General features: G+C 33.8%; 1 protein-coding gene across 1 annotated transcript in view; it reads left to right on the forward strand.

The window, feature by feature from the left end:
* Positions 1-15,809, forward strand: part of RSBN1L (round spermatid basic protein 1 like) — a 64,810-nt gene extending 49,001 nt beyond the window's left edge. The window contains exons 4-8 of the mRNA XM_038562814.1: positions 291-428; positions 2,472-2,614; positions 6,037-6,204; positions 7,446-7,554; positions 7,635-15,809. Coding sequence (XP_038418742.1) covers positions 291-428; positions 2,472-2,614; positions 6,037-6,204; positions 7,446-7,554; positions 7,635-8,276 — 1,200 coding nt within the window. The 3' untranslated portion in view covers positions 8,277-15,809. The remainder of the gene's footprint in view (positions 1-290; positions 429-2,471; positions 2,615-6,036; positions 6,205-7,445; positions 7,555-7,634) is intronic.
* Positions 15,810-16,054: the final 245 nt, after the last annotated feature.

Below are 16,054 nucleotides of genomic sequence, written 5' to 3' on the forward strand. Positions count from 1 at the left end.
AAATAATGAATGTTATGAGAAGTTAGACTCAGCTATCTAGAATTATACAGTTTATCTTATCTGTGTTTTCATAAGCAGTATGTAGGAATAGAGAAGATAAAATAGCTTTGGCATAGATTTTTTTCATGCCTTATTTATTTACTTATTTTTACTGTTTGTAAAGGCCTTTTTGTTTTGTTTTGCTTACCTCACATTATGTTATAATATTCTCAGACAATATAATTTGGTGTTACACAATGATAACAAGCATTATCTTATGTGTAACTTTTAATTAAATCCATATCCTTCAGGTAAAAAGAACATATTCTCACGGTACTTACAGAGCTGGCCCAATGCGACAGATCAGCCTGGTGGGAGCAGTTGATGAAGAAGTGGGAGATTACTTCCCTGAGTTCCTTGACATGTTGGAAGATTCACCATTTTTAAAAGTAAGAGAAAACCATATCAAGCAGTCTGAATTGTGGGTGTCACAAATCATAATTGTTTCAGAAATATAATTCCTGTGTATGTGTGTGTGTGTGCATGTGACTCAGTTATTAATTATAATGGCAGAGCTAAGTGGTAAACTAAAAAATAATGCTTGTTGCTGCCACTTTAGGAAATTAGGTTCCATCTGTTTATTAACTTTTTATAAATTGAGAACCAGAGGATTTAAGATGTATAGGAAGGATGCCTGCTAAATTAAATATTTAGGACAAGGGAATGCCTGCTTGGCATTGTGGAAAACTGGCTTGGGAAATTGTACGTCTGTATTTCAATCTTAGCTCTACCTAGCTGGAATGGGCAAGCCTAATTTAAACTTTCTGGACTTCAGTTTCTCATCCAGAAAACATTGCATTTAGATTTAGGTGGTTTTAAAGCCTCTTTAAATTCTTTAAATGATTTCTAGCCAGATTCTTTATATTTTTTCAGTACTTTCTGCATTCTGTTTCTTATTGTGGGCTGCTGGGGCTATCCCACTGAGAAATTTCTGAGCTATGTAGTTATTTAATTAGTAATTCAGAGGTCAGAATGTGACAATTCATTTGTCTCTATTATTTGCCAAATAATCTGTTACACATCTATTTTCACTTCTTGTTCCATTTTTTAGCTTTTTATCCTCTCTTTTTCACTCCAATCCATTTTTCTTTCATTTCCTTTTTTATTCCTTTTAAACCTAATTTGTTACTTTTCTACTTTTCCCAGCTAGTGTCTTCATGAAATTTGATTGCATTTATTTTGAGTAGTATTTTTAAGGGCAGTGTGGGTGGCTCAGTGGTTTAGCACTGCCTTCAGCCCAGGGCGTGATCCTGGAGACCCAGGATCGAGTCCTACATCGGGCTCCCTGCATGGAGCCTGCTTCTCCCTCTGCCTGTGTCTCTGCCTCTCTGTCTTTCTCTTTCTCTGTCTTTTATGAATAATAAAAAAAAAATCTTAAAAATTTTTTAAAATATTTATGTTTGTTTTTAATTTTAAAAGCAAATGAGCTAAATGCATTCTTTTAGGAGAAATTTCATGTGACAGTCCTACCCTTTCTTAAAAGAGGATGCAATGAATGGTTTGTTTGTTTGTTTGTTTATTTTTAATATTTTATTTATTTATTCATGATAGAGAGGGGCAGAGACACATCATGCCCTGAGCCAAAGGCAGATGCTCAACCGCTGAGCCACCCAGGCATCCCTGGATGTTTTTTTTAAATCTCATTCTCCACCATCTCATGGACAATGGCCTTTAGACATTTTTATCTCTCTTTTCTTTTCAAAGGAAAAGTTGCTTTTAGACCAGCAACCTTTTTAAGAGAGGTTAAAGAAATAAATTTTGATTTTGATTTGGTTTTCCTTTTTGTTTTGTTAGGCTTTCATTATAACTAATCAAAGACTGGTATCCTTTTCTCTTTTTTTTTTTTGAGATTGCTTTTTTTTTTTTTTTTTTTTTTTTTAGTTTTTAATTATTTATTCATGAGAGACAAAGAGAGAGAGAGGCAGAGACACAGGCAGAGGGAGAAGCAGGCACCATGCAGGGAGCCCGACGTGGGACTCGATCCCGGGTCTTCAGGATCAGGCCCTGGCCTGAAGGTGGTGCTAAACCGCTGAGCCACCCAGACTGCCCAGAGATTGCTTTTTTAAAAAAACTCAATTATTCATCTTTATAGATTCTCATGGAGAACACTTGATTATTTTACCAACTTACTAATATCATATGACCCTTGTATTTGGTAGAAGGAAGAATAACAAATGTTGAATATAGTGAATCATACTTCTGACAGGGTTAGAGGAGGGAGCTACCCAAGAATAATTACTCTTGGTATGTTTGAAATAGAATTTTTGAAGGAAAATGTATGACAACATAGGAATATATTCAATATAGTATGTATTTCAAATGTGTAAGTATAAAGGTATATATGAAACTTTGTTAAGGGGCAGTATTCTTTAATGTACATTTGGAGATGCATTTTGAAAATAATTGGTTCCTATGTAATTCTTTGCCTCTAGTGTACACTGCCATGGGGGACACTATCTAGTCTAAAATTAGAGAGTCGAAAAGACAGTGATGATGGTCCCATTATGTGGGTACGCCCAGGAGAACAAATGATCCCTGTGGCTGATATGCCAAAGTCACCTTTCAAAAGGAAAAGGTATGTTGAATACAAATTTTTATTGCCAGGGATAGATGTTTTTGTATGTTGGGGGAGGGGGGTGTTCGTTGAAAATTAGAGAAAGAAGGAAGGGAAAGTTTAAAGCATACTTGGAATATGAATTCAAAAATGGCTACATGTGCTAATAAAATTTTTTATAAAATATGAAATAAATAAGGCTTAAGAAATATAGGTAAATGACAGTAAATTGTAATTAGGAATGGAAAAATGTCATTCACAACAAAGACATTGTAAACCATTTGAGAATAAATTTAATTAAAAATACTCAGAACACATATAAAGAAACTTAAACATCTTCTGGAGGATTTAAAATAATACCTAAACAAATGAAAAACCCTTCTATTTTTCAGATTGAATAAAAATGATAGTCCTTTGAAATTTTTAGGATTTTAGTTGAACTCACACTTCCAGCACTGGATTTAATGATTTTAAAGTTCAGAAGGAAGAATAAATCAACAAATAGCCAAGAAAACTGAATGAGAAAATAAATGAGGGGGGGCTTTTGTTATTAGAAGTTAAAAATTATTATAAAGCTTAAAAAGATCTTTGGAATAAGATAAAGAACCCAGATAGATCAAAGTGTATTGAGAACTTAATATATGAGATAGATGAGAAAAGGAAGATTTGTTTAATGAGTAATGCTGGCATAATTGAAGTCCATTTAAAAGAAAAACAAAGCCATAACCCCCATCTCATAAATAAGTTAGAGATGTGAACATAATAGATAAAAAATTAAAATATAAGAATAAAATTTTTAAACCTAGGAGAGACCTTTCTAAGCAAGATGAAAAATATAATTGCAGTACTATTTGTGAGAGAAAAGATACCAGCAACAACAAAGTTCAAAACTATCATGGACTGAACTTGTAACGTGACAAAGTTAATAGACAAAGAGCATTCCCTGATTGACAAGGAAAATGTAACACAACCCAGTAGAAAAATTGGTCTCAGCCAGTTATATTAAAAGAATAATGAAATATTACTTTTACCTATTACATTACCAAAACAAATAGAGCAATAATACTGCATGTGTATGTGAGAAAACAGAATATTTATATATTGTTGGTAGAAAGGTGAGCTGCTGTAATTGTTCTGTGAAAGTAATTTAACAATAGCTCACGAAGTTTAACATATATATTCTTTGATCCACCACTACCACTTTTGGGAATCTGTCTTAGGAAATGAAAGCACTAAAGGTAAATGTATAAGAATATTAATTGCAGCATTATTTGTAGTAAGAAAAAGAATTTAAAATGGTCTGAGTGCCCATCAATAGTGGAATGATTGAATTCATTTCGGCACGTTACTATTAAAAATACGGTGAAATAAAATCTTTAAAAAATCATTAAAAAAATGTTTAAGTAAACAAAACCCAATTTCCATTCCTTTGGGGCTCCTGGCTGGCTCAGTTGGTAGAACATGTGACTTTTGATCTTGGGATTGTGAGTTCGAGCCCCATGTTTGATGTAGAGATTAAATTACTTAAAAAAAATATAATCTTAAAAATATATATATAAATGAATTATTTATGTCTGTTTATATGGAAGGATGTTCATGACATTTGAAAAGAGCAAAATATAGAGTAATGTGGCCAGTATGATTCTGTTTGTATGAAAGAAATAAACATGTATAAGTCTATAATTATTGAACACAGAAAAGTATGGAAAAATGTATACTGGGTTAACATTGGTGGGAATGGAGTGGGTAATAGAACTTTTTTTAGATCCATAATTACTAATTACAGTGATTATTAATTTTAAAAGAAAAAACAGGGAAAATGGTCACTGAGTAAACTGTAGGTTGCACGATGACAGGGGACTATATTATGCTGGTTACTTAGGTGTCTCTAAGCACCTAAACAGAGTTCCTGGTGCTTAAATATCTGTTGAATGACATTTTTACAAGTTAATTTATAAGTTGGTAGTAAATGATAAAATTGGTGTTTCTCAGTAGTTCTTGGATTTATAAATCATCTTGAGAATCTGAAAGTCTCTCCCCAGAACAAGTGCAAATATACATGTTTTACATGTAATTTAAAGGAGTTCACCAGCCCTCTGAGGAACCTGGCCTGCACCTCAGGGATTATTACCCATGTAAATGTGATGATTTCACATCACCCTGTTTAGCCTGACCTACTAATAACAACACTACCCAAGGCACTACTGTGCTAAATGCTTCATATAAAGTCTTAATTTGTTAGAATGCGGTGTTAATCATACCAGAGTTGTAGGCTTTCAAGCCCCTGTTAGCTTTCCATAGGAATCAATGTCCTCGTCTAGCTTTCAGACACATGCAGAACATTAATCACAAAGAGCAAAAAAAGCATGGTTTTTTTTTCGTCACATCACCTCTGTGTGTGTGTATATGTGTAATAAGACTGTAATACAAGAGTTCACAAGAGCAATAAGTTGTAGAGATTGAGCATGGGAAATTAGAGAATAGGAAAGAATGATTCTAGGGGTTTAGACTAAGATGAGAGGAGAAAATTATGGGGGCAATCTCAAGTTGTCTCTGAATGCCATAGAAAAACCATACAGGAAAATAAATAAGATGATGATTCCCAAAGAAATTCTTCTCACCCTTTTCCCCATCTGTAGCAAAAGTAGAGTTTTTGCATTCAATGAGTCTAGATGAGCCGTAGGGGGATGGCCAATGGCAGGTGGTTGTCTTCTAAGAGGGAGCTAAGATTTTCTTTCTGCCTCTAAAACAATCCTGCATGTTTTGTGGAAGTACTTATTACTTGGTGTTTTCATGCTATTTATCTGTTAGTCTTTCTCTCACTGGAGTATAAACTCCCATGAAAGTGGGAAACCTGTTATATTCATTACTGTTTTGTTCATTGGCTGCAGTGCCTAGGTAGGACCTGGTATATAGTAGGTATTCTATAAATATTAATTAATCCATTTTTAAAGTTACCTGTTTGTTCCATATATGCATCTTACATTAGCCATGTGACTTGAGGGGTGGAGAGGTAGGGGAATGGTTCTACAGATAAGGCCCAAACAAACCTTGTAAAGATTCTGGGCAGGAGAAATTGGGTAAACCACACCATCTGTCATTTCGTTGTTTATCTACCTTACAACTGCCACTTTTGTGAAGAGTGTGTTAGAAAGAGGAGTATGTGTTTTTGTTTGTACTTGTTCATTTTAAAAATAGAACCTGATTTGGAAGCAGATGATTTAAAATTTCCTTTTGTCTGAATTATGTGATTACTAAATGCTTCATGGTAGTTAAGCCTCTCAGTACATCAATACAAATGTTTCAAGGCGATTAAACCTTAATACACAGGACTGCCTCTTTCCCCCCACCTCCATTTTATATATATATAAAATGATGTATATTTTATATATATATAAAATTAATATATATAATATTGTATAAATGTAATTTTATTTTAACAGAACTACCAATGAAATAAAAAACCTGCAGTACCTACCTCGAACCAGTGAGCCCCGTGAGATGCTCTTTGAAGACAGGACAAGAGCCCATGCAGATCATATAGGACAAGGTTTTGAAAGACAGACTACAGCTGCTGTTGGAGTGTTGAAGGCTGTGCACTGTGGAGAGTGGTATATATTAACTAAGTGCCTTTTTTTTTTTTTAAACTGCTATTTTCATGAGAGGTTTTCTTGGGTGGTTTCTCTGTAATTCTCCTTACTGTAGGGAAAGAAAGTTTCAGTTTTCTTTGTATTTGGATATCCTTTTTTTGTTTGTTTTTAAAGATTTTATTCATTTATTCATGAGAGACAGAGAGAGAGAGGTAGAGACACAGGCAGAGAGAGAAGCAGGCTCTGTAGGGAGCCCGATGTGGGACTCCATCCCGGAACTCCAGGATCATGCCCTGAGCCAAAGGCAGATGCTCAACCACTGAGCCACCCAGGTGTCCCTGTATTTGGATATCCTAATTGTATAAATGCACTAAAGGTTTTCAGTTGTTAGAATGTAGTTTTACTCTTTTGAGTTTGACTGTAATAATTTCATTTTCTAAGTGACTAGATGTGAAAACAATTGTCTTGACTAAGGTTAAAGAAAAACTAAGGTTCACTTGGTGCTTACTGTATTGTCATTGTCCCTGATGAGAAGCTGGCATCATTATTAACTCTTCCTTCCCTGTACATTAATGTAAAGTATAAGGTTTAGATTTTATCACTGGTTTTTAGAAATTTGTTTATAATTTGCCTTAGTATGACTTTTTTTTTGGATTTATGTTGCTTGGAATTACATTCTAAAATCCATTTTCGAGCATGTTCTATAAAAATGTATTTGTATATTGCTGATTAATTGGATAATTTGGGCATTTTTTTAGAATTATATTTAAAGACACTATTAACCCCCACAAATAGAGTGATAATAGTTTATTAGCACTTTTCTAATGAGTATCTCTTAATTTATTAAGGATTACTTAGGAATTTTAGGTTTAATTGCAGTTATATGTGTATTTATTGGAAGAAAGTATTCTCTTCTCCCCATATTTATTACCTCCAATTTTTACATAGTAGCTTCATCTTTAGCATTTAATCTGTTATTGACCTTGAAGACAGAGCCCTTAGTTTTTTTATTTCAATAATTAACCAGTTCAAATGTGGTTATACATAGCTATAATAAAAAGAGGTTTTTTTTTTTAAATTTATGTTTAGGCCCAAACTCATGGTTTTATCCCTTTAAGTATGTAAAGTGGTCTTCTAATAACGTTTTAACTTTATTTCTAGGGACTCTTGTTTTGACCATAAACTATTTTTGCTTTAAATTTAATAAGGACTTAACAGAGTGAAATATTAATGGAAGATTCTTCATTATCTCATGTTTTTAGGCCTGCTCAACCCCGAATAACCAAAGATGTAATTTGTTTTCATGCTGAAGATTTCTTAGAAGTAGTTCAACGAATGCAGTTAGATTTACATGAGCCTCCACTTTCTCAGGTATATCTTAAAGCATTACTGTCTTCAGTTTAATTTTTATTGTGGAAAAGACTTAACAGTATTCCTGTTTCTTTTCTTAGTGTGTCCAGTGGGTTGATGATGCAAAACTTAATCAACTGAGGAGGGAAGGCATCCGCTATGCCAGGATTCAGCTGTATGATAATGACATTTATTTTATTCCAAGGAATGTTGTTCATCAGTTCAAGACAGTTTCAGCTGTATGCAGTTTAGCCTGGCACGTTCGGCTCAAGTTGTATCACTCAGAGGAGGAGATTGCTCAGAATACAGATACTCATGAAACAGGCACATCACCAGATTCCACATCATCAATTCTTCGATCTCACACTGATCACATGATTTGTGCTGTAAGCAAAACCTCCTTGGATTCTAATTTTTCAGACAAACTTCATTCTAAATCTGAATTACAGCAGATGAAACATGAACCTATTGCATCCGTAAGAATCAAGGAAGAACCTGTGAATGTTTATATTCCTGAAAAGACTAGAGCACCGAATAATATGGATGGCAAGAATGCTAAAGCAAAATTGGATCATGTTCAATTTACAGAATTTAAGATTGACATGGACTCTAAATTTGAAAATAGCAACAAAGATTTAAAGGAAGAATTATGTCCTGGAAGTCTCATAAGTCTAGTTGATACAAGGCAACATAGTTCAGCACATTCAAATCAAGATAGAAAAGATGATGACATTTTGTGCTAAATTTGTACATACCATTTAAAATTCTTTTTTTTTTTAAAGTTAATAATGTAATAAAGATTCATGAATTCTGAAAGCAAGCCAAGGACTTGCTCCAAGTCTGTTACAAAATAGAGTTTATGTAGCTTTGTAACATTCCTCAGTGCCTGTCCATAACTGTGAAGTATCAAAGCACTTAGGGCCAGATGCACTGTAAACATTACAGGTTTAAACAAAAGGAGTCTTTAAAGAATCATTTGGTTTGGAATTATAGGTTTTAGAATAGAGCTGACATTAACATATATATATATTTTTTGTAATATGAGCCAGAATTCTTTTTTGACAATTTAAGGCTTTTCCATAGAGCTTATTTATACCAATTTTTTTTTCATTTTAATGTGTCAGCACTGTAGTGTAAATAGCTTTTAAAAAATCTTTTTAGTGTGATTTATACTGAAATGTGAGCCACTTAATAAAGGTTCATAATAATAAATATGTTTTCTCTTGGGTCTGCAAAAACACAAACTGACAATTCAGTTAAATCATTTATTTGGTCTATTATGTTTCTGCTGGTATATCAATTTACAGTGGTAATGGAGTGCAAATGTATGTATTCAAATCTAGCGAATATTTAAATTCCCCACATTGTGTAAGCATTTTTAAAACCAAGATTCAGTTATGAAAGCATATTTATATATGTGTGTATTATGGGAATATATAGAGATATGTATATCATATTTTGCATAACTTCTTTCTTAAATTGCTGAATAATATGAATATGTGAAACTTCCTAGCCTCACTCCCGGGAATACATTTTAAAATATTTATGTTCAACATTTAGAAAGCAGTTTAGGTAATAGAAGCAGTTTTATGAAGTTGGGGGAAACAAGGTCAGTTATTGGTATTTAACACTCAACTCATGAAGTAACATGGCCAGATTACATTGCCCTAACATAAATCTCCATAGTGTTTGGAATGATAAAAAAAAGTTGAGAAAATTTTCTTACTAATAGACACCTGTACTATATTTAATAGTAGCTGGGTAAAAATCTTTAGTTACAGAATGTTTCATTGTAAGCAGTTAAAATCCTCTTTTACATTTTTCTCAGAGAACAGGAGAAAGTATGATAAACCTAAGGGCCATGACTCAACTGCCATATACAGAGATATAATTAACAAAATAAGATGTGTTACCTCAGTTTTCTAAGGATCCTTCTCCCTACCCTAGCAAGGTAAACAACTTAGAATACTGTTTTGTTTTGTTTTCCCAAAACTCTAGAAAGTAAAATTAGGGTAGGAAACAGGATGGCTAGTGCCTAGCTAAAGATTAAAACAAATCTCTTCAGTGATGGACTTCAGCACTATTTGAGACTGCTTCCACTACTGTAATTAAAATCAAACAAATGTCTTTATGCTTTGATATAAGGAACTCTGCTCATTGCAAATTTATTTTATCTTTGGTATTTTTCTGGGCTTATACTTTGACGACTTTTAACTGAGGTTCTTTGTGTAGTCTTTTGGGTTACTGTTGCTCCTGAAATTGTTTCTGCTCCAGCCTTGTTTGTGGTACCCCTAAAACTGCTTATCTTTCTGGGCTAGGGAGAAGCCACTTAAGAGGCATTTCACCAGAAAAAAATCAATTGCAGCAGTGACATCATTTCTGGCCCACATTTTAAATGGGCTTGGCAAATATTGTAGGAAATCTCAATGGTTTATAGGAAATCAGTATATTTGCAATATAGGAATTTTCATGGGATAAGGAAAGTATAAATCATGATAATGTAAATAGGGATTCTGTTTTATATGTTAGTTTTAGCCTGCTCCTCATCACTTTAATCTTCTTTTTTAAGCTAAATTTATCATTTGCCATCTACCTTTTGGGGATAAAAGTTCATAACAAACTAGTATTGAGAAATAGGAGAGCATGTGGTTAAAATGTTTTCTTTTTTTAATTGAAGGGTGATATATTTAACAATGTTTTAGTTTTAGTTTCCTAGTAGTATACACATAGTTGCATGAGATCATACAGTAATAAAATGTCTTTAGGGTATCCCAAAAATATTATATATGAGCCTTAAACTTTTAACTAAAAGAAATATCTAAAACAACCACAGTGGTTGCTTTTAGGTGTAGTTTCTTATATAACCAATACTCAAAATTTCTCCATATTTTGAAAATTTAATGTTTTGTAAAATGCATACATCTCTGTGATGTATATATGATGTATGAAGTGAAATATAAATCAGTGGGCTCAGATTTCAAGATATAGCTTTGTCACCTTGAATAATGTTATATTCCTTGTCTTAGTGGGTTATAATTTTTGAATCCTCTTCGGATGCAATCTAAGAACTTGCTGACTTGGCCTTTGTTAAACACAAATCATTTCTATTTCAATATTGCATTATTATTAATGGTTTCCTAGTAAGTACATTCCAAACACAAGTTTTTTGTTGATATTCCAATTTCTTGGACCAGAATGATAAAGTGCTTAAGATGTAGTTTCTATATGATCTTAAGCTATCTAAATAGTCATTATATAAAGTATTAAATTGATACACAGACCTTAAAAAAATAAGGTATATCAGTGGTGTCTGCTGCAGTGCTTTTTTTTTTTTTTTTTTTTTTTAATTACTTTGCTTTATACCCTTTTAGCCAAGAAGTAGAACCTTTTCCATTCTCAGGTTAGTTGGTTAGCTAGCAAAAGAATTAAGCATTTGTGATATTTAGTTGAAAACTTTACTAAAGCCATATTCATTACCCTTAACCCTCAGGCTGCTGACCTTAAATAAAGATTAGGTTGATCTGGCACAGAACTGTGTGTGTGCACGCGTGTGTGTGTGCGTAAGATTATTGGAAATATTATGTTTATACCCACAGATATTCATTTTCAGTCCATTCTATAACTTTGGGGAAGGGAGGGGTCAGAGACATTAGGACAAATTTTATTTCTTGTGTTATGTCTTCACGGTATTTCATTAGTGTTCCTTGAAATGGTTTTTTCCCCAAATAACTTAAGGCAGGTGAGATCATTTTTGTAAATAATAGATTAGCAGTGTTTTGTTGGTAAATTTTCATTCAGTTATTTTGTTGACAAGTTTATTGTCATGTAAAGCAAATACCTAAAAATTCGTTTTACATTTAGCAAAGATGCAAGATTTGATTTTAGAGTTTGAGAGGAATTTTCCTTGTCTTCCACCTTTTTAATAAATACTAAAATTGATAACTGTAATCTTTTTACCTTTGTTTTGTAATTATTTTCTTGTATTTGACATTTTCATTTCATCATCTTTAAAAGTTCTTGTTTCTGTCTTCAACCGAAGCCGTAAGATCTTGAAAGTGACTCCAATCTGAATACCTTTTTTTTCTCTTAAAAATTATCAAAAGTTGATTCATGCCAACCTAGAATATTGAGGATTACCTTAAGCAAGGTTATTAAACTAGTTATTTAGTTCAGTGTAGGTGCTGGGATAGCATGCTAAATCACTTCCCTTCCCTCTAGACAGGATTATTTCTATCCTAGGAGGGGCGGACAAAAATGCATTGTTTTCAAAGTATTTTAAGGTGGTAAAAAGTGACAGGATGGGTTTTAGGTCTTCAGACTGATAGAAGATCTGATTATTAATCTTTCTTCCACCTCATGTAACTATTTTGATATGTAAACAGAATTTTACTGGTTTTAGAATGCCTAGTCTATTTCATGAAAGAGTTAGTTATGTTTGACATGTTTGGCACTGACAGTGTACTTCAGATAAAACAATTAAAAGGACAACTTGGGAGAAGTATAAATTTCTATCTCTGCTCTGGCTTTTCTTTCTTTAGCATATCTCAGATGGAAATCATTGCTCTTTAGAATGTCAAGCACAAGAAGATAAAAGCAGAGATGCTTTTTTCTTTAAGTTTACAGATGTTGCAGGACATATCTTGACATATCTCTACCGGGAGGTCAGAGAAAGGAGGGGAAAACATCTTGGATTTCAGGTTATCTTCCCTTCTAGGACTTCAGACCCAATCAGGGAGTGTGAGAATAAAATGTGGGCAAATAGGATTTATGTTGGTTAGAAATTTAAAGTGAAATTATGACATACTACTTGTATGTCTTATTATCTGCCTTCCAAGAACTGCACTATTAAAATAATGAGAACTCTGGATCCTTCTACACATTTTGAAATTTAGAATTTTTTTTTAAATTTTTATTTATTTATGATAGAGAGAGAGAGAGAAAGGCAGAGACACAGGCAGAGGGAGAAGCAGGCTCCATGCACCGGGAGCCCGATGGTGGGACTCAATCCCGGGTCTCCAGGATCGCGCCCTGGGCCAAAGGCAGGCGCTAAACCACTGCGCCACCCAGGGATCCCCTGAAATTTAGAATTTATGCATCTATATTTTTAAAATGTTAAATCTGTACACTTGCCTATAAAGTTTATTGCTTTGGTACTACTGAAGACTACAAAGTATACAGATTCAGAGACAAGTCAGTAGAGTTGCAAATATTTTGCATAATGTTTAACATTTTATTTGGATAGGCAATTGCACATCCTCCCTCTACCCAAGTTTTTTCTTTCTTTAAAAGTTTTTGTTTTTAACTTAGCCAGACATTTATGTGACAAATCTTGGGTCTGTCTTCTTTTAAAAAAAAAACAAAAACAAAAAAAACCCCAAAAAAGCGTTTCTTCAGCCTGGCTTTTGTTTATGTTATTGTTTCATCTCTCTTTTTGATGACAAGGTTCTTGGAAATCTGTCTGCCTTCACTTCCTCATTTCACTACAATTTTGTCTTAATCTTCAGATTTAATCACCCAGCTGAAGTGGTAGTCTCAAAGGTCACCGTATGACTGCCAAATTCAGTGGCTTCATTCCTTAATACTTCTGTTTAATCCTTTCAGCACTTGTTAGTTTTGTACTCCTTAAAACTCTGTGTATATATAACCTATCTGTTTTGTTTTTCCATTTCTTTTTATTATTATTATTTTTTGCTTTTCCATTTCTTTGGATGTCTTCTTCAGCCATAGCCACCACTATTTAAAGCAGTCTCAGGTTCTGTCTCTACACTTTGTCCCTGAATTATCTTCGTGACCCCATGACTTGTCAGTGTTGGTTTCTCACTTCAGCTCTAATGATCTCTATAATCAGAACTAAATCCTTCTCTTCTCCCTTGCCCCCAAGCATTAGCTGTTCCTTTCCCTCCTAATTTGGTTATTGGCATCACTATGTCTCTACCTAGTCATTGCAAAAGTTACCTGGTTTCTCTTTTCTTCTATATACAATGTATTGTGAGATTTTCTTGAGTTGACCCCAGAAATGTTCATAATTTGTCTACTTGTTGTAGATGTTCACAGCCATGTTAGATGTTCATCTCACCAGGACTCTTAAAATATCCCAAAATGTTCTGGGCTGCCTGTACTCCTCTGCCCCTATGCCTGTTCCAGTCCATTCTTTGTTACTACCAGATTGATCTTCCTAAGACAGATATGATTGTTACTCTTTAGCTTAGAAATATTCTATGACTGTTTTCCTAAAGAATAGAAGCCAAACGCTCAGCATTACACCAAAAAGCCTTCATGATATGGCTTTTCCAGCTTCATCCATCACAATCTTCCATTAATGTGCCCAATTTCCAGCTTTACTGAGTGCCAGTACTTGCCATTTCTTTTGTGTACTTTAAAAAGTCTTTACCTTTGCTGGGGAAATCCCTGCTTGGAATACAACACTGTGAAATCTTTTTCCGAAACTTTAAACATCTCTTCTGTGTTTTACTGAGTTTATGCATTCCAACTGTCCCCTTTACCCCAAAGCTGGTGTAGAACCATTTCTTCCATCTGCTTCTTGTGTCCTTCTGTTCACATCATTAATATAACTATTAGTTAAGTATATGTTGGGCTCTAGCTAAACCATGAGCTGTAAGTTCCAATTTTATTTTTATCCCTTTGTGTCCTCAATGCCTAATATATACACCTGGTATTCAATAAATATTTGAAGGAACAAAAGTTGCACCTTTACTGGGGTGGGAAAAACTAATCATGTAGGTTTCTATGATTTAAAAACTCTGCCTCTGACTTTAATTCATAATGTAATTCTAGAATTGCAATAGAAAAGTGGAGAAAATTCGATCAGCAGGCACCATAAGGAGACTAAGTTTCTATTTGGTACTTCAGTCTTATGAATAAGGTTTAAGAAGTACCCCTGTTAAATATCTAGGCCCATTGGGCAATGTGGATAAAATAAGTATCGTAAAGATTGCTAAACCTGTAAGACCCAACTTTTTTCCTCCAACGAGAGATACACTTATTATAAACTGAGGATAAATTTAAACTAGACTTAAAATTATTAAAATGGCAAATCTAAGAAGCAGGTTTAGTATCTTATAGTCGGAAGCATGTTTTTATCATACTAAGTCTTATTTGGCAAGATGAAGTCTCCCTACTGATATAAATATTCAAAAATTGGGAATATTGAATGTGATAACATGCACCAATATTTTTAGTCTATATGTGTTCTGTTGCAGGAGTGAGACAAGGACATAAAGGTGGCACATTTTCACAGACCTCCTCCTGTAAAGCCTCTGATATGATACTATGCTGAGAACATTTGAATAGTACAGCTATGGGTAACGAAAGGGGACTAATAAACTTGTAAATGTTGAGAAATCAGTTTTTCCCATTGGTAAAAAGGTGGGGAGTGGGGGCAGGGAATACCTATCTATTCTGTTAATTGGTGGTGAGAATTAAATCAGAGAACATGCCAAGTGCTTGCTTAGTGCATTGGTTTATATATTGTAGACACTACAAATGTTAGCTTCTGATCCTAGAATTAACACAGAAGAGCTATGTTCTGGGTCAGCCTAATCATTTCACACCTTTCTCACTAATTATCTCTTCTCTGCATTCCTCCCTCTAGTTTTGGGCAAAGGATAGGCATCTGGGAAGAGGAAAATGTTTATCAAGGGATCATGAGATTTGGTGGAAGTAGGTAGATTTCAAAAACTTACTTCTTCCTAGTTCACTATTTTGCCCAGGGCCAGCAATTCAAAATCATGTCTTGTTACAGACTGCCCTTTTCTGATTACAAATTAGTATTTGTAGTATATAGATGATGGCAGTAAATTTACTTCATGGTATAAGATACCAGTATGATTACAGTATAACTTGAACACAGGACATGCAAAATGAGAGTAAAACATTAAAATGTAAAGTAGATCCCTCTCATAAAAGCTTTTAACCCAAGGTTACCTTATCTGGCATTTGGTAACTGGTATGTATCTTCCATGGATGCCATTTTTTTTCTTCTGTAGCAAACCAATTTTGGAAATAGCTTTTGGAGTTAAAACTTCTCCATTTTTCAGGGATCATGGGCTGATCTCATTTCATTTATCTGGGCTTTAGTTTTTCCATCATTATAATGAGGCTTTTTCCCCCTGTTTGTTTTATCCTGGTTCTAATATTATAATTCCCGTGTACTTTCACTATGTCATTAATTATAAGAACACCAACAATACTTTGAGGACAACTGATATTTACTGTGGAAACATGACCAATTAAGATTAAAGGAAACTCGTTTTGTAGTTTGTGGCTTGTTTCTTAATGTAATGCTAAAAGGACTCTGATTAATTTTCTCTCAGTAAAGAGAAATAACTATTTTTGATGACACAGATGCATAGTAATTAATATGCCTGCCCCTATATGAAAATGCCTCTATGGTTTCCTCTTCTTTTTTGGCCATCACTTCTGTTCATTAGTCAACGTCAGTTTCTCTTACTTGCTGCATTGTAAAAACAGACTGGAAAGCAGATGATTTAATTTGTAAGAT

The sequence above is a fragment of the Canis lupus genome, chromosome 18, assembly GCF_011100685.1.
Source record: "Canis lupus familiaris isolate Mischka breed German Shepherd chromosome 18, alternate assembly UU_Cfam_GSD_1.0, whole genome shotgun sequence".
NCBI lineage: Eukaryota > Metazoa > Chordata > Mammalia > Carnivora > Canidae > Canis > Canis lupus.